This window comes from Mya arenaria, chromosome 4 (assembly GCF_026914265.1).
Source record: "Mya arenaria isolate MELC-2E11 chromosome 4, ASM2691426v1".
Taxonomy (NCBI): Eukaryota; Metazoa; Mollusca; class Bivalvia; order Myida; family Myidae; genus Mya; species Mya arenaria.
In genome coordinates, this window is record NC_069125.1 from 40216375 (window position 1) to 40236607 (window position 20233).

Genomic DNA, 20233 nt, shown 5'->3' on the forward strand with positions numbered 1-20233 from the left:
TATGGACAAGACTACTGTCAGGACTACTGACAGGATTATGGACAAGACTACTGACAGGACTACCAACAAGACTACTGACAGGACAACTGACAGGATTATGGACAAGACTACTGTCAGGACTACTTACAGGATTATGGACAAGACTACTGACAGGACTACTGACAGGATTATGGACAAGACTACTGTCAGGACTACTGACAGGACTAGTGAACGTTATAAAACACAATGTAGAGTACACATGTACCAGAGCTTATTATACTGGTAGTATGTTTTAAAGTATTTATATCTGAACACAAACAACTCCAGAGAACATTTTATTACAAAACAATACAAAAGTCATTTGCATTTATTTCAAAATTCTCTTAATATTTATTACCCAAAACTGTCTTTATACGTTTTTCCAAATCAGGGATCTTGTTCACATAAGTATCTACACATGCTTTTGCACAAGTTTCAAACTCTTTCTGCACTTCTGGGGTTGGTGACTGTCCCGGTTTCAATTTGTCACGGGCATTATCAGTACATTGTTGGGTACACCTTCCTATGCGTCCCTGAAACAACAATAATCCAATATTATTGTAAACTTAATCATATATATATATAGCCATAAAATTATATCAGCAGTATTTACACTATCATTAAATTGTGTTAATTTTTGGTAAGCTCAGAATATTTTTATTATATTCATACCTCTGTGTCTGAAGTAATATCTCTATACGCTGAGTGAAGAATAAACTGGTTATCAATAAGTTTTGTTCAGCGCTTTGAATAAGATTGCAAAATAAAAACAAAACAAAAGACAAATGCAATAATCTGAGCTCATGTGAGAGAAGTCAAATTTAGCATTCAAAATGCACAATATATGGTCTCACTTTTAAACAATTATCTTATGCAATATAAATATGATATCATCATGAAATTTTCAGTATTACTTCCTGAAATGTCATTTAATTCAAATAAAGTAAAAGCAATGCCCAAATTTGCATGATTTGGCTGAGATCATAAGACTTCTATTTTTAATACCACAATCCATTATAAAACAGGACCTTACTAGATAATAGCATGTTTTTTACATGTTTTTAACATATTTTTTGCGAAGCTATGTTGTGATTGTTTAGTTTAAACATATTTATTTTACAATGATTGTGAAACAAGTTATAACAACATTATATTAATCACTCTCGTTGGCATGATTTTACGCGAGAGTGTGGTCTTGTGTTGTGGGGGAAACCGGAGATCCCGGAGTAAACCCACTTGTCCTGCTTGGTGACCACATACCAAACTCACATTGTGATTGTGTGACTTGAATGTGAAATTGTGACTGTGTATGAAGTGCTAAATTGACAGTGTATGAAGTTTTATATGACTGTGTGTAATGTGTTATAGTGACTTTGTGATGTGATATTGTGACTGTGTGTGATGTGATATTGTGACTGTGTGTGATATGATATTGTGACTGTGTATGATGTGATATTGTGACTGTGTGTGATGGGATATTGTGACTGTGTGTGATGGGATATTGTGACTGTATGTGAAGTGATAGTGTGACTGTGTGTGATGTGATATTGTGACTGTATGTGATTGAATATTGTGACTGTGTGATGTGATATTGTGACTGTGTGTGATGTAATATTGTGACTGTGTGATGTGTTATAGTGACTGTGTGTGATGTGATATTGTGACTGTGTGTGATGGAATATTGTGACTGTGTGATGGGATATTGTGACTGTGTGTGATGTGATATTGTGACTGTGTGATGTGATATTGTGACTGTGTTTTATGTGATATTGTGACTGTGTGATGGAATATTGTGACTGTGTGATGGGATATTGTGACTGTGTGTGATGGGATATTGTGACTGTGTGATGTGTTATAGTGAATGTGCATGAAGTGATAATGTGACTGTGTGTGATGGGATATTGTGATTGTGTGTGATGTGATATTGTGACTGTGTGTGATGCAAACCATTTTCCCCCTAAAGATTGTGGTTCAAATCTGGAAAAATATTTTTAAAAAATGGCTTTTGGAATATAGCTGATTTAAAACCAGTCATGTCTAATGATAACGTTGATTTGTAGCCAACCTGGAAGTCATTTATTTCATATTCAATTTGTTGCTGCATTTTATCCAGTGGAGCATGGCATGTGCTCAAGCATCTTTGTGCCTCAGCCACGCTAGTAGATGTATCATCACAACATTTTGCACTACATCTAAATGCGTCACCCTGTAAAATAAAAAAATATGTTTTTATTATCTTAAAAAACAATTAATTCAGTGGCACATTGAGTCTAAGGCTAGAGCTAAAATTCATAGGGTTCAAAAGCATTTATAATCTAGAAAGTATACATATGGGAAGTTTTCAAAAACATAAAATTATGTAAATGTACAAGGCGTGGTTACAATTGACTGGTGCTTAATCTGTATGTTGATATAAGGAAAGATGCTGATTGAATATATTGCATAAAGATATGTAGTGCTGTGTTCCCCAATTTGTTTCTATTAGGCTTTACATGATTTTCTTAAAATCTAAAAATGGTATAAAGCATTGTAATTTCATTGAAATGATCATGATTGACAGACGGAGGTCATTGAAAGGTTAAAGCATGACATTCTTTTCAGATAATGGATATTCCTTGGATTAATAGCAATGTCTTCTAAAAGACAACATGCAAATATTTTTTAGTATTTATTTCAACTAATATAACTTTAGTTCACAAAGAAAAAAAAATAGTATGCAAGTCAAATTTATTATGTAAATTTTGTTATCCGAAATACAAATAAATCCGAATTTATATTAACTACATTTTTTTCCCATAAAAAACCTTGTTCAGGACATGATATATATAGGTTTATGCATTTCTACTGTCATGCAGTGCATTAAATATACCTGCATTTTCCTCGTGACATCCCTGTCAATCCTCTCCATCATTTGTTCAACTGCATTCTGCAATTTCAAGCCGATGTCCGCCATGGTGGTAGCAATCAACAGTTTAAAAAAAATAGAGCAGTGAACATGGTAGGGTATAATTCTGGAAATCTCCCGGTCCGGAAAAGAAAGTCGGATACTTAAAAGACTTGCCGATGTGGAAGGTGTAATGAAATATAAAAATATGTATTGTTTTGTGAAGTGCTTTTATAACTTCAATACAATTTGTAAACAATTATGTTTTAACGTTGCACGACAATTTAATGTCGTCCGCTTCATGTTTACTCATTTAAAATGATCAAACATCGGTTTCAGATAATGATTACACATATTTAATTTAAAGCTGCTCTCTCACAGATTGAACGTTTTGACAACTTTTTTATTATTTGTCTTAGGAAGCGCCAATTTTTGCAAAAATCCATGGAAACCAGCTATATAAGACTATTTTAGAATGACTATATAAGACTGCTGACAAAAAATAGATCGCAGATTTTTATATTTAAGTTCAAAATTTAATGTTTCAAGTTATGCTTTTTTTCTTAAACCGTAAGTAACGGTTTAAGCCATAAAGCATTAATTTTCGAACCGATATATGAAAATCTGCAATCTGATCTTTTGTCAGCAAGCTTCTATCATATTGGTTTGCAGATAGTTACGCAAAAATTTGCTCTTTCCAAGACCAAAACTAAAAATGTTGTCAAAACGGTATATATCTATGAGAGTGCGGCTTTAAATGTACAAAGGAGACAAATTCAAACTATTATTACTATTTTTACGGTGTGGTTTCGTGAAATATCGTAAAGTAATTTGCGTCAAAAGTGTCATTGCTTATTGTTTGACTTCTACATTTATTCTGTGAAAAAATTGTTATTGGTCCCTGATTAATTTCAGCTATTTTGACGTACCTTTCTCTGTATGGGTTTCTCTTTAATGAGTATATTGTTCATACGGTGTCGATCCAAACATTATCATGTATTATATGTGACCTATATATTATTTATTTAATACTAATAATTATGTATAAACCTCGGAAAAATAAGTATTGAAGTTAAAATACTCTTTATAATTATAGATCTTAGTCAAAAAGACTTGAGCATCGCCTGAGAAGTTGTTTACCTAGCTGCAAGGAAAAAACTGTACCAGGGTATGGATTAACAATTTTAAAGCTAGTTATGTTAATAGTATCTTTGATGGAGATTTTATATCAGATTTGTTAAAAGAGGTAGAAAATATATATAGTCATAATTCTTATACTGATGGTGCAATAAATGCTATAACTGAAAAAATATGTACTCACCAATATCGCAGATAATTGCAATTTTGTTAATTAATAGACCGGTTCCTACTTGTTCTACTCACCGTCTACAAAAAAATAGGAAAGAAAAGCCATGGTATGATACTGATTGAAAAAAAAAACTGGTCTGCCGCAAGGAATATTAAAGAATAAATAGAAAATTTAAATTGTTTCAAGATGGTGTAAATATATTTTTGTTAAATTAACGTTCGACCAATTCTAAAAACTGTTGGAATTGCTTAATAATTAATATGTACTTACAGTAAGGAAACTATGTTTAAAATTTCAAGTGATGTTTTCAATAGCTTTTGGTGAAGCTTAATCAGTCTACTATTTATGATTCCAATACATATTTTAATATAGAATTTTGCTCATTAATAATGGTATTTTGATGCAAATTTTCATATTGACGAAGATAAATCATTAAAGGATCGAAGAATACTTAATAAGAGCGCGTCTTCCTTTGACAATATCCTGAATGAATACTATGGAGTGGGTGCTGGAGGGTCGTACAACCTATATATGGAGTGGGTGCGGGGGTCGTACAACTTATGTTGTGGGTGCGGGGGGGGGGGGGGTCGTACAAGCTATGGAGTGGAAAAGGTAGGATTGTTTAATGCATGTAGTGGGTGCGGGAGGGTCGTACAACCTATATATGGAGTGAGTGCGGGGGTCGTACAACTTATGATGTGGGTGTGGGGGTCGTACAAGCTATGGAGTGGGCGCGGTAGTGTTTTTCAATTCATGGAGTGGGTGCGGGAGGATCGTACAACCTATGGAGTGGGTGCGGGGGGTCGTACAACCTATGAAGTTGGTGAGGGAGGGTGCAGGAGGGTCATACAACCTTTTGTAGTGAGAATCGTTCAACCTATGGAGTGGGCGCGTTAGGGTTGTTCAATGCTTGTAGTGAGTGCTTCGGGTCTTACAAGCTATATATGGAGTGGGTGCGGGGGTCGTACAACCTATGGAGTGGGTGTGGGGTCGGACAACCTATCGAATGGGTGCAGGAGGGTCGTACAACCAATGGCGTGGGTGCGGGGTCGTACAACCTATGGAATGGGTGCGGGAGGGTCGTACAACATATTGAATGGGTGCGGAAGGGTCGTACAACCTATGGAGTTGGTGCGGGAGGGTCGTACAACCTATGGAGTTGGTGCGGGAGGGTCGTACAACATATGGAAGGGTCATACAAGCTATGGATTGGGTGCGTGATGGTCGTACAACATATGGAAGGGTCGTACAAGCTATGGATTGGGTGCGTGAGGGTCGTACAACATATGGAAGGGTCGTACAAGCTATGGAGTGGGTGCGTGAGGGTCGTACAACATATGGAAGGGTCATACAAGCTATGGATTGGGTGCGTGAGGGTCGTACAACATATGGAAGGGTCATACAAGCTATGGATTGGGTGCGTGAGGGTCGTACAACATATGGGGTGGTTGCGGGAGGGTCGAAAACCTATGGAGTAGGTGCGGGAAGGTCGTACAGCCTATGGAGTAGGTGCGGGAAGGTCGTACGATCTCCGGAGTGGATGCAGGAGGGTCGTACAACCTATGTAATGGGTGTGGGAAGGTCGTATCCTCTTCTTCGTTGTGATTTTTAAAGCTTTGAAAATCAACATGGTTTGTTCTGAACAACACTTCAAGAATCGTATTTATGTTTTTCAATCTTTCTTTTCTGTATAACCTTTATAATATCACGTCCACATATGACGCTAATAAACTTGCACCTTCGACTCACAATAACACTTTTTGGCGCTGTTGACACTTCTCCTAGTAGCCATTGTAATGATATAATTCAATGTGAAATTCGTACACCCGTCCGATTTGTTACTGCTCTGATCGCCGAAAACTTAGCGCCCGTCGGTTTAATAACGTGACCGCTCTCAGTGCCGAATTTTTCTGGGCCGGGGTCTTCGTTACTCCCACATTGCCGAAAAGTTGTTGCCAGATAGCCGAAAATTTCATATTCCAAGACATTTGATTGCCGTCGATGCTATCGCTCCTGCTATGTTGCGTTCCGTCGCCGTAACTAAAGCTTTTGCCTGTGTTATTTTAGCACACCGGATAGGCATTTGCGGTGAAATTGTGCATGCTGGAAAATTCCATTTAGCACCCCCATGATAGCACGAAAATAATATTATGTCATTTCAATAAACCCTTATTAAATATATAATATAATATATATAATTATCCAATACTTTTTTTTTTAACAACCCTGGAGAAATCGCCAAATATGCAATTTCAGTGGATCTATATGACGTCAACATTTATATAAAAGTATTGGATTTGCGCGTAATGGCGTCAGTAAACGTCGCATGTGCTTTTATTGTGAAATTACAAAAATGCTTTTCTATGTGGATTGTAAATATTTACAAACATGGATATTTTAATGTATGTGCGTTATCGGTCCGGATCGAAAAATCCAACCCTCGGGCATGCTGCGTGGCCTCGTTACCAGCTTACGCGCGCGCCCCAGGGTTGGATGCTTTGATACGGACCGGAAACACAGGATCTCTTTACATTCGAAATCATTTCTTAAGGAAGTATAGTACGTTCCTGAAAAAATGTAGATCTAACTGAATAATAAGTTAAAACAATTGAATAAACAACAGTCGGTAAAGAGTAGCACTCAACACATGTGTGTGCGTGCGTGCGTGTGTGTGTGTGTGTGTGTGTGTGAAGTAAATTAATATCACCAGCGAAACATAAGCAGACGTTTAATTGATAATCAAAGTGCACATGTTGGTCTCATGGGGACATACGACAGGCGTGTAGCCAGGCATACTCCCAAACTCACGGGAGTTCTTCGATTTTGAAAACTGAAACTTTAATTGGCCTAAAAATGATGTTAAACTTTAAGCCCTGTCAAATCATCATTTCATAGATCTAGATCTACATTTGACTATATTTGAAGCCATTACCTATGCACATTTTGAGTAGTTTTATGTATAAAGAATTAACATTACCTTGGATTGTTTTAAAACAATGTTTTGACATTAATAGTGCGAATACTTATATATATCTACTATATTCAGAAACCCTTGAAGTTGGACCATTTCGGCACGCACGTTATTCGCAAATTTTTGACGTCGGGAGGGGATACCTAACGGATTTCATTAGTGATTTATAAACAAAATGTATTAATACATTAGAATATGATAGAATGGACAGACTAGATTTTGCGATGATATCGTCATGATGAAACATATTCGCAACATCTATGTTTAGATATTACGTATTTTCATAAGAGCTATTATTGGAAACTTATAAATAGACGAGCGTAATTCAGACTGATCGATCCAGCCAAAGCGCTTGAGCTTTATAGTATAAACACACTGAACACATTGCACAACTATTACTGACTTTGGTTTGCAAAATAAATACTAGTTTGATCACTTTATTTAAAGAAAGAATGAACCAACAGTGAATATGGGTACTAGGTTAATGAAGGATTTTCATCGTTTGATGAAAAGGATAGAAAGAATATCAAATGGGCAGGCAAAACTTGGTAAAATCAATTGGGACGAAGATACAAGCGAGTTCATAATCACAATTCGTCCAAGTTCGGGGTACTATAAAGGTGGATTCTTCGACTTTCAGGTAGCTGCAATTGTTGTATAGTTCTATTTAGTATATACACGTTTATTTGTTAAAAGAGCTGACCGATATTTGTGGAACTGAAACTGTTTGTTTATCAGTTTAAGGGGTTCGATTGCTATTATGCAACAGTCAATTGTAACCACGGCCCCCAAGATCCGGGGGTATACCGGGGATAGCCGGGGAAATAGGCCGTGTTTTTACGTTCCCGGTGGCCCCGCAGTGCCGGGTGAATGTGGTGGTTTTGTATTCGCGCCAAATATAGCGGTGAATGTGCCTTACTTAGGGTCCCTGGGGTGCGGGGGCATTTGGCGGGGATTTTACCATTAGTTCGTCCCCGCATGTCGGGGGTTTTACCCGGGCTTGGCTGGACCGAAAGTCAAAGTCCGCGCTAATCCCCGGACCTAGGGAGCCATGGTTACAATTGACCGGTGCATTAGGTATACAGTATTGTTTTAATGTGTAATTATTCAGCTTCCAGAATGCTACTTCGTGAAGATTTTTAATATGTTATTAATAGCTTTCAGAATGCTACTTCGTGAAGATTTTTAATATGTTATTAATAATATACGAGACAATTAGAATAATTAATTTTATTTTGCAACTAGACCATTTTATTTTAAATGGTGTGTAATTCTGTTTACAGGTCAGCGTACCGGACGGGTACCCAAATGAGTCCCCGGTTGTGTATTGCTTAACTAATATCTACCATCCAAATATTGACACATCAGACTGTGACGACCCTACCTGCACCAATGTCTGTCTGAATTTCTTTGATCTTGCCGAAGTGTCTTGCGGCTTTGAGGGCATTGTGCACGGATTGATATTTCTGCTGAAAAACCCTAATATAGAAGACCCGCTGTCACCATATTTTAGAAGTAGTATCGACGATGCGGAAACATTTGAAGAAAACGTCAAAGCTTATATGAAAGGCGATGACGTCGATGGAATCTCATTTGAAAAGAATTTTTTTGTTGCACAAGGTATCACTATTTTGACAACTTCTCCAGAAGATGAGGATTTTCATGAAACTGATAGCGACGAAAAAGAAGAAAACAATCGTGAAATAACGAATACTGTAGACAATCACAATAAATCAGAGTCAAATGACAATGGAAATCAAACACAGCAGTCCAATAACTCTGCCTCAGTGGATAGAGAAACTAGTGGGGAGTTCAAAAATTGCGATACCAACGAAAATGAAAAAGACGAAGAGGAGGAAGAAGTTGAATTTACAGTAATGTGTATAGATGGCGAAACGGTATTAACATGCAATACATTTCAGGAAGATTTTGATAATATTATTAACACTAATGTAGTAAAAGGGACTGTCAAATTTGAAGCGAATCAGGACCAACAAGGAAATACACAGTCTGAATGTAGCGAAAACAATGACACGGAAAGTTTCGAAAACTCGGAAAATGGTGAAGTCGGGAACACCGAGTCTATTTTCGTTGATGGAGAAGATTCAAGTGAGATAACCCTTACCAAACGTGAATCTAACATTGCAAACGACGACATAGCCGCTGTTGCAATGGCGGAACATCGTATGAATATTATGAATAAAGAACTCGATGCTCAGTATAGCCGTTTTTCAAGAATCCGTGCAATATTTTCCAAGTTCTTTCGATTTGCTTGTATAAGTGCAAGAACTTATCAACGCTGTAAAATATAAACAATGATGTAGATTGGTATTGCTGTATATGTATAAGACATAGATTATGTAACTCGTGTTCAAAATTTATCCCGCGCATATACACATTATAGGTACTATGGTAGCGTGCTGTTTCAGTCCACATTTTATACGGTGCTTTTAATTTGCATACATGCATTCTGTGATTTTATTTATCTGTTCATTTATTTGATTAAGACTACTCGAAAGAATAAAGCTTTTAAAACAGTTAAGTGTTGCTTTCATTCCAGTGTAGCTTTCCTGAAAGTTAAATACATAGCTGTACAGCAAAGGTGCAAAAAACGCAAACATTGATAACAGAAACTGGATATACATACATAAATTGATTACAAACTGTGCATAGTGTCGCTAAAACACTCCACATATCAGTCTGTGCATGGTGTCGCTAAAACACTCCACATATCAGTCTGTGCATGGTGCCGCTAAAACACTCCACATATCAGTATGTGCATGGTGTCGCTAAAACACTCCACATATCAGTCTGTGCATGGTGTCGCTAAAACACTCCACATATCAGTCTGTGCATGGTGTCGCTAAAACACTCCACATATCAGTCTGTGCATGGTGTCGCTAAAACACTCCACACATCAGTCTGTGCATAGTGTCGCTAAAACACTCCACATATCAGTCTGTGCATGGTGTCGCTAAAACACTCCACATATCAGTCTGTGCATGGTGTCGCTAAAACACTCCACATAACAGTCTGTGCATGGTGTCGCTAAAACACTCCACATATCAGTTCGCTAAAACACTCCACATAACAGTCTGTGCATGGTGTCGCTAAAACACTCTACATAACAGTTCGCTAAAACACTCCACATAACAGTCTGTGCGTGGTGTCGCTAACACACTCCACATAACAGTCTGTGCGTGGTGTCGCTAAAACACTCCACATAACAGTCTGTGCGTAATGTCGCTAAAACACTCAACATAACAGTCTTTGCTTGGTGTCGCGTATAACAGTTCACATAACAGTCTGTGCGTAATGTCGCTAAAACACTCCAGATAACAGTCTGTGCGTGGTGTCGCTAAAACGCTCCACATAACAGTTTGTGCTTGGTGTCGCGTATAACAGTTCACATAACAGTATGTGCGTAATGTCGCTAAAACACTCCACATAACAGTCTGTGCTTGGTGTCGCTAAAACACTCCACATATCAGTCTGTGCATGGTGTCGCTAAAACACTCCACATATCAGTCTGTGCATGGTGTCGCTAAAACACTCCACATATCAGTCTGTGCATAGTGTCGCTAAAACACTTCACATATCAGTCTGTGCATGGTGTCGCTAAAACACTCCACATATCAGTCTGTGCATAGTGTCGCTAAAACACTCCACATATCAGTCTGTGCATAGTGTCGCTAAAACACTCCACATATCAGTCTGTGCATGGTGTCGCTAAAACACTCCACATATCAGTCTGTGCATGGTGTCGCTAAAACACTCCACATATCAGTCTGTGCATGGTGTCGCTAAAACACTCCACATAACAGTCTGTGCATGGTGTCGCTAAAACACTCCACATATCAGTCTGTGCATGGTGTCGCTAAAACACTCCACATATCAGTTCGCTAAAACACTCCACATAACAGTCTGTGCATGGTGTCGCTAAAACACTCTACATAACAGTTCGCTAAAACACTCCACATAACAGTCTGTGCATGGTGTCGCTAAAACACTCCACATAACAGTCTGTGCGTGGTGTCGCTAAAACACTCCACATAACAGTCTGTGCGTGGTGTCGCTAAAACACTCCACATATCAGTATGTGCGTGGTGTCGCTAAAACACTCAACATAACAGTCTGTGCGTAATGTCGCTAAAACGCTCCACATAACAGTCTGTGTGTGGTGTCGCTAAAACACTCACATAACAGTCTGTGCGTAATGTCGCTAAAACACTCCACATAACAGTCTGTGCGTGGTGTCGCTAAAACACTCCACATAACAGTCTGTGCGTAATGTCGCTAAAACACTCAACATAACAGTCTGTGCTTGGTGTCGCGTATAACAGTTCACATAACAGTCTGTGCGTAATGTCGCTAAAACACTCCAGATAACAGTCTGTGCGTGGTGTCGCTAAAACGCTCCACATAACAGTCTGTGCTTGGTGTCGCGTATAACAGTTCACATAACAGTCTGTGCGTAATGTCGCTAAAACACTCCACATAACAGTCTGTGCTTGGTGTCGCTAAAACACTCCACATAACAGTCTGTGCGTAATGTCGCTAAAACACTCCAGATAACAGTCTGTGCGTGGTGTCGCTAAAACGCTCCACATAACAGTCTGTGCGTGGTGTCGCTAAAACACTCCACATAACAGTCTGTGCATGGTGTCGCGTAAAACACCTACATAACAGACGGTACATGGTGTCGCGCAAAACACTCCACATACCAGACGATTCATGGTGTCGCATAAAACCCTCCACATAACAGTCTGTGCATGATGTCGCGTAAAACACTCCAGATAACAGACGGTGCATGGTGTCGCGTAAAACACTCCAGATTACAGTCTGTGCATGGTGTCGCGTAAAAACCTCCACATAACAGACGGTGCATGGTGTCGCGTAAAACACTCCACATAACAGACGGTGCATGGTGTCGCGTAAAACACTCCAGATAACAGACGGTGCATGGTGTCGCGTAAAACACTCAAGATAACAGACGGTGCATGGTGTCGCGTAAAACACTCCAGATAACAGTCTGTGCATGGTGTCGCATACAACTCTCCACATAACAGACGGTACATGGTGTCGCATGAAACACTCCACATAACAGACGGTGCATGGTGTCGCATGAAACACTCCACATAACAGTTTGTGCATGGTGTCGCGTAAAACACTCCACATAATAGACGATGCATGGTGTCGCGTAAAACACTCCACATAACAGTCTGCGCATGGTGTCGCGTGAAACCATCCACATGACAGTTCGCTAAAACCCTCCACACAACAGACGGTGCATGGTGTCGCCATAATACGGACAGTAGCGTGATACGGATTGTTTTAATAAGGCGTGCTGTATTTCCACTGTTGGATATGGAAAAGGAGATTGATAGACAACGACAATATTACAACTTCCGTCATCATATTCTTCTCCGCCGTCTTTGTCTTCTAGGAGTTTGATGTTTTCATTGGTCAGCAATCAATTTTTGAGAACTTTATTTCAGCCCTTTTTTTTGATAAAACGTCATAAACAATCCTTGATTTTTTCATATAATCAGGTTTAGTGCGTACTTATATTTATGACTTGTCGCATGTCAAACAATTGGTTGAATTTTGCATCAACAATCCGAAGAAAACCTATATTATTTTTATCAATTTCGCACGTTGCTAACTTATGGTATCTTTTGATCCTAGTCTAACCCATGTTTCCCACCCGCCACGGTGTAGCATAAGATGCGCACGCATATTCTAAACAATTGATGGGGTAGGACATCAAACTGTCGACAGTTAACGGAGATAAACTCTGATTCGAAGTTTGAAATAGTAGTTCAATTTGCGTAATATTCAAAATATGTTCAGTTTTAACGATCACATAACATAATTATTAGCCACTGTTTAAAAAAGGGAGCCCATTATCAAATCTGACCAAACATTACACACTGCAAACATGTTCCGCCATACTTGGATAATACATATTGAAGTTGTTGTCCGCACAAAGAAAACTAGTTCTTAAAGAAAAAAGGGAAGAACTCGGAGCTACTGGTGCGATTTACCCCACAATCAAACTTGACAAACAAACAAACTTGCCCACAAACACTGTCATCAGTGTCATTTTGTTTGGACAGTACATTGTAAATACTTTAGTTTCTGCCTGCGCATGGTTTTGCTGTCGACGCCATCATGGTAACCGACACCAATAGAAATACCTATATGCACAACAAAGTAGTTTATCATTCAAGGCAGTTGTAATACAATTTAAGAGTTAAACTAATAACAATTCATCAAAGGCTTATTTGGAAATGAATTGTATTACACTAAGTAAGAGAAACAAGAAATTAAACAATGTGTGAGTTTTCATTTATTTCTGACAAAGAGACGGTATATTGTGACTTGTACAAGAAAAAAGAATATCTGGAAGAAGTTATTACTGTTACAATGGTAAAAGAAAAATCTTAAAGACACAAACTTTACAACAATAGCGCCAAAACTCAATATGGTACACATAAGTTATAATCTAGGAATTCAAAAGTTTGATAAAGAAAATAACATTTGAGATGCTGAACATATTCTGACATATTTCAGTAGCTGTAATATGTTTCGACATTATTAGTGCCATTTGAAATTGTTTGGGATGATCCGACTTGATTTCACATTTGCCCTAGATACCTTGTACCAGTATCATGCCCCTACACACAGAACAAGTTTGTCTTACTTAAAACGAGTATTTTTAAATACAGAAAATAGACGAGACTGATTTCTTTGAAAAAATAGCAATGCATGGGACATAACCCATGTCTAGCCCATTCATCCCTGTTGTTTACCTCTCAAAAGGAGTAAATACCCATAAACATTGTTATAAAATTTGCTGGTTACAGGCCAAGTATATTCATTGCTCAAGCAAAAGAACAGTCAATGCCAATAAAAGGGCAATAACTCCTAAGTCTGAAAGTATTCTGGCTTTTTGTATAATTTGTTGAAGAAAATAAGCCAATTTACATTCTTTACTTAGTTAGTTTGATTATCATAGCGAAACACTGCTCATATCAGACAAAATCATTTTGTTCCAATGTTTACAACTCAAGGGCCATAACTAAACTCTGTAGCGACAAGTATAGTCCATGACATTTTTACCACATGTACTGGTTAACTATATACATTATGAATACTCTTTATCAAAATAGGTCTTATTAAATCCACAAATTCTTATAATTACTTATTCCACACACATTTAAAGCCCCAAAAGATGTTTTAATTATCCACCCATAATAACACAAACTCCTTCATAAAATAAATATAGCACATTTACAAGGCATACTGTACACTGTGTACTTTATACTGTACACATACACATGAACACTTATCAATCCAAATGAAATTGTTTGCCTATTGTGTATGCCACTGAAACGACTTTTAACGACGCACAATGCCATAATTATTCATATTCCAAATAATCTCTATTGAATATTCAAGTATCAGAATCTTCCACATTTCTTGGAGTTCGCTCCCCTGATTTCTCATCTTCTTCAGTCTCCTGTTTCTCATCTCCAACTGCACCTTCCTCTGATCCTGTTTGTGTCTGCATTTCTTTATGATCTCTTTCAATATCCAAACTATCACCAAGAATTCTGAACCTCCCTGTTGAGCAAATCTCCAAGAGTTCTCTTAGTCCCTTATTTTCTATCTCAAGCTGGGTGAGTTTTTCCCTATCGGCTACAGAGGCATCCTCATCCACATGGACGGACTTTTGCATCACATTGGCCATTTCACAGATCTTGTTGATGAGTTTTTCCATATCCTAGTGGTGAGATTAAAACATTTAAAATCAGTTATTAACCATTACTTTACTCCACAATTTCAAAACTGGATAAACATTTGACAAATAAAGTCTACAATCTATCTGTATGTGAGTAAGCATTTAAGGTACATTCTTATTCTATGCTCAGAATTAAAAATCAATATATTCCAAAACAACATAAACAGTGATGAGAGCTAAATTTATCGTTCTTTTTAAAAGATTACACAAGTCATCATCATGTCTCTAAAACTTGATTAAGATATAGAGCAGGGTCTTAGCCAGGTTTTAAGAGGGACAATGTGCTGCAGAAAAGGGAAAGAGTGCTATTGAAAAATTTGGACATTATTAATTTAACAGAAACTTTTAGGAATTGTCTTTAATTGAAGTAATATTAGGTTTCAACTACCCAAAGATGTAAAGTGTGTATTTTATTGTAATCTCAAGTTTAAAAAAAAAGAAGTTTGACTGTCTTAAGCATTTAATTCCATGAATCAGAAGGGTGCACATGCTGGTCTCCATGAGGGCAGGAGGGTGCTTTCAAAAAAGGACAGGGTGCAGCAACATTCTAAAACATCTAACCTAAAATCCTTCATATAGATACCTTGGTGTTGTCATTACTGCCAGCGAGGGCCTGTTCACACTTCTTGGTCTCAATGAGTGTAACAACTTGTTCCCTATACTTTTTCATAATCAGCTCCAAAGCTGACTGATGTTCCTCTAGAGCGATCTGCAATTCCCGATTTTCCTGTTGAAGTTCTCTGATCTGCCGATTTTCCTGAGCAATCCCTATAACCAGATGGGATCGAGGTCGGTGCTTGGCAATTTCGTTGAGCTCAGTTATATCATCCTGATACTGTACATATAAAAATTGAGATTGCCAATGCTATGTTATTTTGTCAAGTTTGAGAGATTCATGTACAATTTCTTCTACCATTTTGTTGAAAGAAGTTTAAAATATTTAAAGACAGATATTTGGAAAAAAAAAAATTGTCAAATGGATTTAATGGATTTTAATATTACATAATTATAAACAATAGGCAGTATATTTTAAATATTTTTCAGCAAAAATCATTCCAATTTTAAAACAATACAATTAATAATCACGGTTTATTACTATTAGTATTAAAGTTTAATTTGTAAACAAAGTTGGTATCAAACTGTTCTATAGAGCTTGAAGAAATCAACTAGAGTAAATTTAAGGCAATACTTTCTTTGTCTCAGAAAAATATTCCGAAATATGATTTAGTCTCTAGCCTATAGGAGAAGATATCATACAGACCTCCTTCATGGCTTCCATACGTTTATGCAGATTGCCCGTCTGTGAGATAAGGATGTCTGCAATGCTGTCATGTTCCTTCAGGCGACTCACTAAGGTTGCAGCATCCGACAGCAGCTTCTCAACAGAGTAAGCCATTTTTCATTAGTTGGAATCCCTAAAAATAACAAAGGTATATTATAAATAAATGATAAAATCTCAAAGATCTGAGCTCATATCGGTGTATACTTCTGAATCTGAAATCGGCAAATCTTCATAACTTGTGAATTATAAGAGTTGGATGAAATATTAAAATGTCTAATAGATAAATATATGGAAATAAAAGTGGATTATTTGTTCATTTTGTGCATCAAAGTAAAAGAACATTTTTTATTTATATTTTCAGACCAAAGTATAGGAACATATTTTTATTTATATTTTCAGACCAAGAGGTCAACCTAGGGCTACGGACCGAATTGCTCGATTTGAATAGACTTGCCAAAACTGCAGACCAAGTTCTAAGTGACTTAGCTACAATAATGAGCGATGTGGGATATTTTTTATTTTTTTGACATTTCTTATGTTTGCTCTAGTAAAAAAAAAACATCAGAAGGTTGTAGTCTAAAATAATAGACGTGTTTTACGGGATTCTTCCAATCCCTAATGTCTAAACGGGAATGTGCAAAAAACAGGTTTTTTTAAAAATATTGAAATTATTTTAAGTGAAGTAATTTATGGTTGAAATTGATCATAAAGAGTTATATTCATATTTTACCATGTAAGTGAAATGTTATTTTGCACTAAACAAGCATTTAATGCATTAAAACAAGTGGTTTACCTTTCCAATAATACGAAAGTTGACTGACACTGACAACAATTATGCGAAGGGGAACAACTCGATACAATCGTAATAACTCGGCCTCCTCCGACAAAGCTTCGAGATAGACCTCGTTATACAATCGTAACAACTCGGCCATGGCCGAAATGTTCCGAGCGATTTAAAACTGTGCCCTGAAGCCTTGCAGGTGCCCTTCATGTATATATCGTTATGTTTTGACGGAATGAAATGAAGAAAAGCCGTCAAACTCATAATTATAAGTTGGATATTTATTTTTTGTGTATGTAACTAATGTAAAATAACATTATCTGGTAATATTTCTTGTTTTTATGATATTTTATAGACGCTATATGCTTTAACCCGGAATCCTGATCGGAACAACTACCCACTTTTGATACTAAACAATTTGTACGTGAAGGTTTTGCCATATCAAATATCTAAAAAAAAATCCGTCAACGTACACTTATTTGGACTACAGAAGGTTGTTGACGGCCATTTAGGTGGACTACAAAGTAGTGGTTTTAAATCAGTAAATTTACCAAATGATTGATCAGCAAACTGTCAATCAGTAAAACTAGCACCTTCCTTGACGTGTTAACCTGGTTGAGAATGAGGTTGATGAGATATCCTGGTGATGTGATGTTGAAAATGGGCAATTATTAATTTTTTTAAGCCTATTTACTTGAATGTATTTTACCTGATAAAACATTAAGTGCACATTAAAGAAACATAATAAATATTATTTAAGTTGACAACTTATGCAGATTTTAAAGAAATAACCTTACAAAAAGTGAAATGTTTCTGTTTTTCTGTATAGATATAATATGTTGTAAATTTCGCAAATTCAACGCAATCAACACAGGGGATAGTTTCCTAATTTTCTTCTGTAACGCGTTGACCTCCCTTGACGAGAATATTGTCTGTTAGGTCTGCGATGCTGTGTTCTTATTTTAGTCACGTTGTTACAAAAACTGACAAAGTAGCGTTTCTGATTGTGTTCGTACCGGGCAGATAAGGTGTAGAATTTATACTTTAAATAAAAATATAAAATTTATACACAGTGAATGTGCCCGCATTGTCTTCAAGCTGTGTAACAATGGCGTCCTTTGTAGTATGCGCACAATAATCTTACCTCTCATGCTCTGCATGATTTATAAAATTCCCCGCATAAGATCTAAGGGACATGTCTGTTCTTTGTCTGTCATTGCTCGTTACTTTTTATTTTACATTACGATACCATGTCTTTATTTGGCCTGCATGTCTTGCCAGTAAAAAGCGCTGGTCCTTGCCCCTTAATTCATTCCCTGCCACAGCTCGGAATAACACTTAATGCAATATCGGCACATTATATTGCATCGCATTGTTTGTTGCTGATATGTATATCGCGTTGTCATTGCTATCTCATATATATCTTATGTTTTGTCTTGTAATGTCCTTTTATGTCGATCTGGACGGGCTAATGACCTTTAACTTTCCCCGTACAGACTTATTACTGTGCCCTATGTTACCTGTACTATCCTAGACGACCCTGGTCTGTTGTGGCTGATTCTACCATACACACTATATTATATACATGTATATTTCTTGCCATGTCTTTTCATGTGATGTTTTTTGCTGTCCCATCAAATCCAGCCATAATCTGACCAGCTTTAAATTTGCCACTACATTTTCTCTCCCATTCCGTCTTTGTTTAGCAGCCATGTTCGGCCATTTCCTGTCAAAGTCCATTCTATTCACATCGACGTGTCCTTTCTTCCCCAACAATAGAACGCCAACTCTACCTTCACTGCCCATCCCACTTTATCCGACTCCAACCCTATATACATGTACCTTTTACTATTATGTTAAAATGTGTTCGGCCTTACCCATCCCTATCTCTTACCCTGTCTGGACCTGCCTTGCTCTACAAAACCCTGCCCTGATCATTATATTCCCTTCCCTGCAATGTCCCGCATATTTTGTACTCTTCTGAAATATCTACCCTGTCTCACTCTATCCCATATTGGTGCAGTATTGGTTTTGCTCTGTTGAATCCCTACCCTGCCTTAACATGCCCTGTTTAGACCTTCTACAGGGGATTATCCAGGCTTTGATGTTAAGAGTTTGTGTTACTTAGGGACGTAACCTTTTGACTTGCGCCCCTCCCTCAGGACCGAAATTAATATAGCTTAAAAGTGATGGCGGAGGGGAATTTTTTTTAACAATTTATGCTCCGAAATAGTGCAATTTGGGAGTATTTTATTAGCCCCCCCCCCCCCCCTCCTCCCACCCCCTGGTTTAGCTAGTGTTCTTTGCCCTGTTATTCAAATCACTTCGTGTCACATTATGCCTGCATGCCCCGTCATTTATACTCATCGTTTCCATGCATTGTACGTCTTCATACATGGAACCTTACCATGATCTGGGGTACCAATGTTCATTCAAAGCAATATTCGTAATGATTAAATTGAAGTTTCTGCTTGTTACGTTGAATCAACATGCCATATTTCTGGAGACCATTCCAAGGATTTTTTTCTGAGAGTACGAAAAATATTCACACATATTTATTGCTATTAAAACCTTTACCTTTTTAAAAGTACAAAAGTATTAAATTAGCTTACATTTCTCCAAAGTGAATTAAAAAAAATCTGCTTACTATCAGCAAAGATGATTTTCGGACAAAAAAATGGAATAAATATTATAAATATTATTTATTTCTTCCATATCCCAAATAGAAATATTTGTTTGCCTATAAGAGCATTTTTACAAATAGATTAATCACTTTTGTAAAAGTTTCCTTTTGGCATTTATCACTTGAAAGAAAAAACAAACAAATTGTAATTCATGAAGTCCTTTCTCCCAGGTGGAGTTCTTTGTTTACATTCAGTTTCACACACATACTGCGATTTTACTTTGTTATTATTGCCATCCGGGAGGTCGAGGGAAGGATACAAATTCCGGAGGACCCCCCCCCCTCCCCCCGCCGGGGGATATGGCATACATGTATGGTTGATTTTTTTTTTGTAAATCAATTTAAAGAGTGTTTTATGGTTTAAACCGTTAAGACCGTTAAGAACGCTTTAAGAAAAATGCATAAAACATCAATTTTGGAGCAGAAATATGAAAATCTGCGATCTGATCTTTTGCCATTAGTCTTTTATCACTGGTTCTCAGATATTTATGCAAAAAT

General features: G+C 37.3%; 3 protein-coding genes across 6 annotated transcripts; 1 reads left to right on the top strand and 2 right to left on the bottom strand.

The window, feature by feature from the left end:
• Positions 1-301: 301 nt before the first annotated feature.
• On the bottom strand, positions 302-3003 carry LOC128231473 (protein FAM136A-like). Its single transcript, XM_052944348.1, has 3 exons — positions 2888-3003; positions 2084-2224; positions 302-551 (listed from the first exon to the last, which is right to left on the bottom strand). The coding sequence occupies exons 1-3, from the start codon at positions 2969-2971 to the stop codon at positions 363-365; spliced, it is 414 nt and encodes a 137-aa protein (XP_052800308.1). The 5' UTR covers positions 2972-3003; the 3' UTR covers positions 302-362.
• Positions 3004-7545: 4542 nt separating this feature from the next.
• LOC128231474 (uncharacterized) lies at positions 7546-9719 on the top strand. The gene is made up of 2 exons (XM_052944349.1): positions 7546-7822; positions 8466-9719. The coding sequence occupies exons 1-2, from the start codon at positions 7652-7654 to the stop codon at positions 9492-9494; spliced, it is 1200 nt and encodes a 399-aa protein (XP_052800309.1). The 5' UTR covers positions 7546-7651; the 3' UTR covers positions 9495-9719.
• A 3802-nt stretch (positions 9720-13521) lies between these two features.
• Positions 13522-17920, bottom strand: LOC128229932 (FGFR1 oncogene partner 2 homolog). Of its 4 annotated transcripts, none has more exons than XM_052941849.1 (4): positions 17850-17920; positions 16251-16404; positions 15573-15824; positions 13522-14971 (listed from the first exon to the last, which is right to left on the bottom strand). In XM_052941849.1, exons 2-4 carry the CDS (start codon positions 16383-16385, stop codon positions 14642-14644), a joined length of 717 nt encoding a protein of 238 aa, XP_052797809.1. In that variant the 5' UTR covers positions 16386-16404; positions 17850-17920; the 3' UTR covers positions 13522-14641. The 4 variants fall into 4 exon arrangements, with proteins under 4 accessions (XP_052797809.1, XP_052797811.1, XP_052797812.1 ...); XM_052941851.1 differs by having other exon boundaries at positions 17762-17874; XM_052941852.1 differs by lacking the exon at positions 17850-17920 and adding an exon at positions 17604-17627.
• Between the last annotated feature and the right edge of the window lie 2313 nt (positions 17921-20233).

Excerpts from the sequence above, each read along its gene's own strand:
- LOC128231473 (XM_052944348.1), bottom strand. The coding sequence starts at position 2,971 with ATGGCGGACATCGGCTTGAAATTGCAGAATGCAGTTGAACAAATGATG. Across the intron at positions 2,225-2,887 it reads ATGTCACGAGGAAAATGCAG|GGTGACGCATTTAGATGTAG; the intron begins GTATATTTAATG and ends TTTATTTTACAG. Across the intron at positions 552-2,083 it reads ATGAAATAAATGACTTCCAG|GGACGCATAGGAAGGTGTAC; the intron begins GTTGGCTACAAA and ends TTGTTGTTTCAG.
- LOC128231474 (XM_052944349.1), top strand. The coding sequence starts at position 7,652 with ATGGGTACTAGGTTAATGAAGGATTTTCATCGTTTGATGAAAAGGATA. Across the intron at positions 7,823-8,465 it reads GTGGATTCTTCGACTTTCAG|GTCAGCGTACCGGACGGGTA; the intron begins GTAGCTGCAATT and ends TTCTGTTTACAG.
- LOC128229932 (XM_052941849.1), bottom strand. The coding sequence starts at position 16,385 with ATGGCTTACTCTGTTGAGAAGCTGCTGTCGGATGCTGCAACCTTAGTG. Across the intron at positions 15,825-16,250 it reads GTATGGAAGCCATGAAGGAG|TATCAGGATGATATAACTGA; the intron begins GTCTGTATGATA and ends TTATATGTACAG. Across the intron at positions 14,972-15,572 it reads GCAGTAATGACAACACCAAG|GATATGGAAAAACTCATCAA; the intron begins GTATCTATATGA and ends TCTCACCACTAG.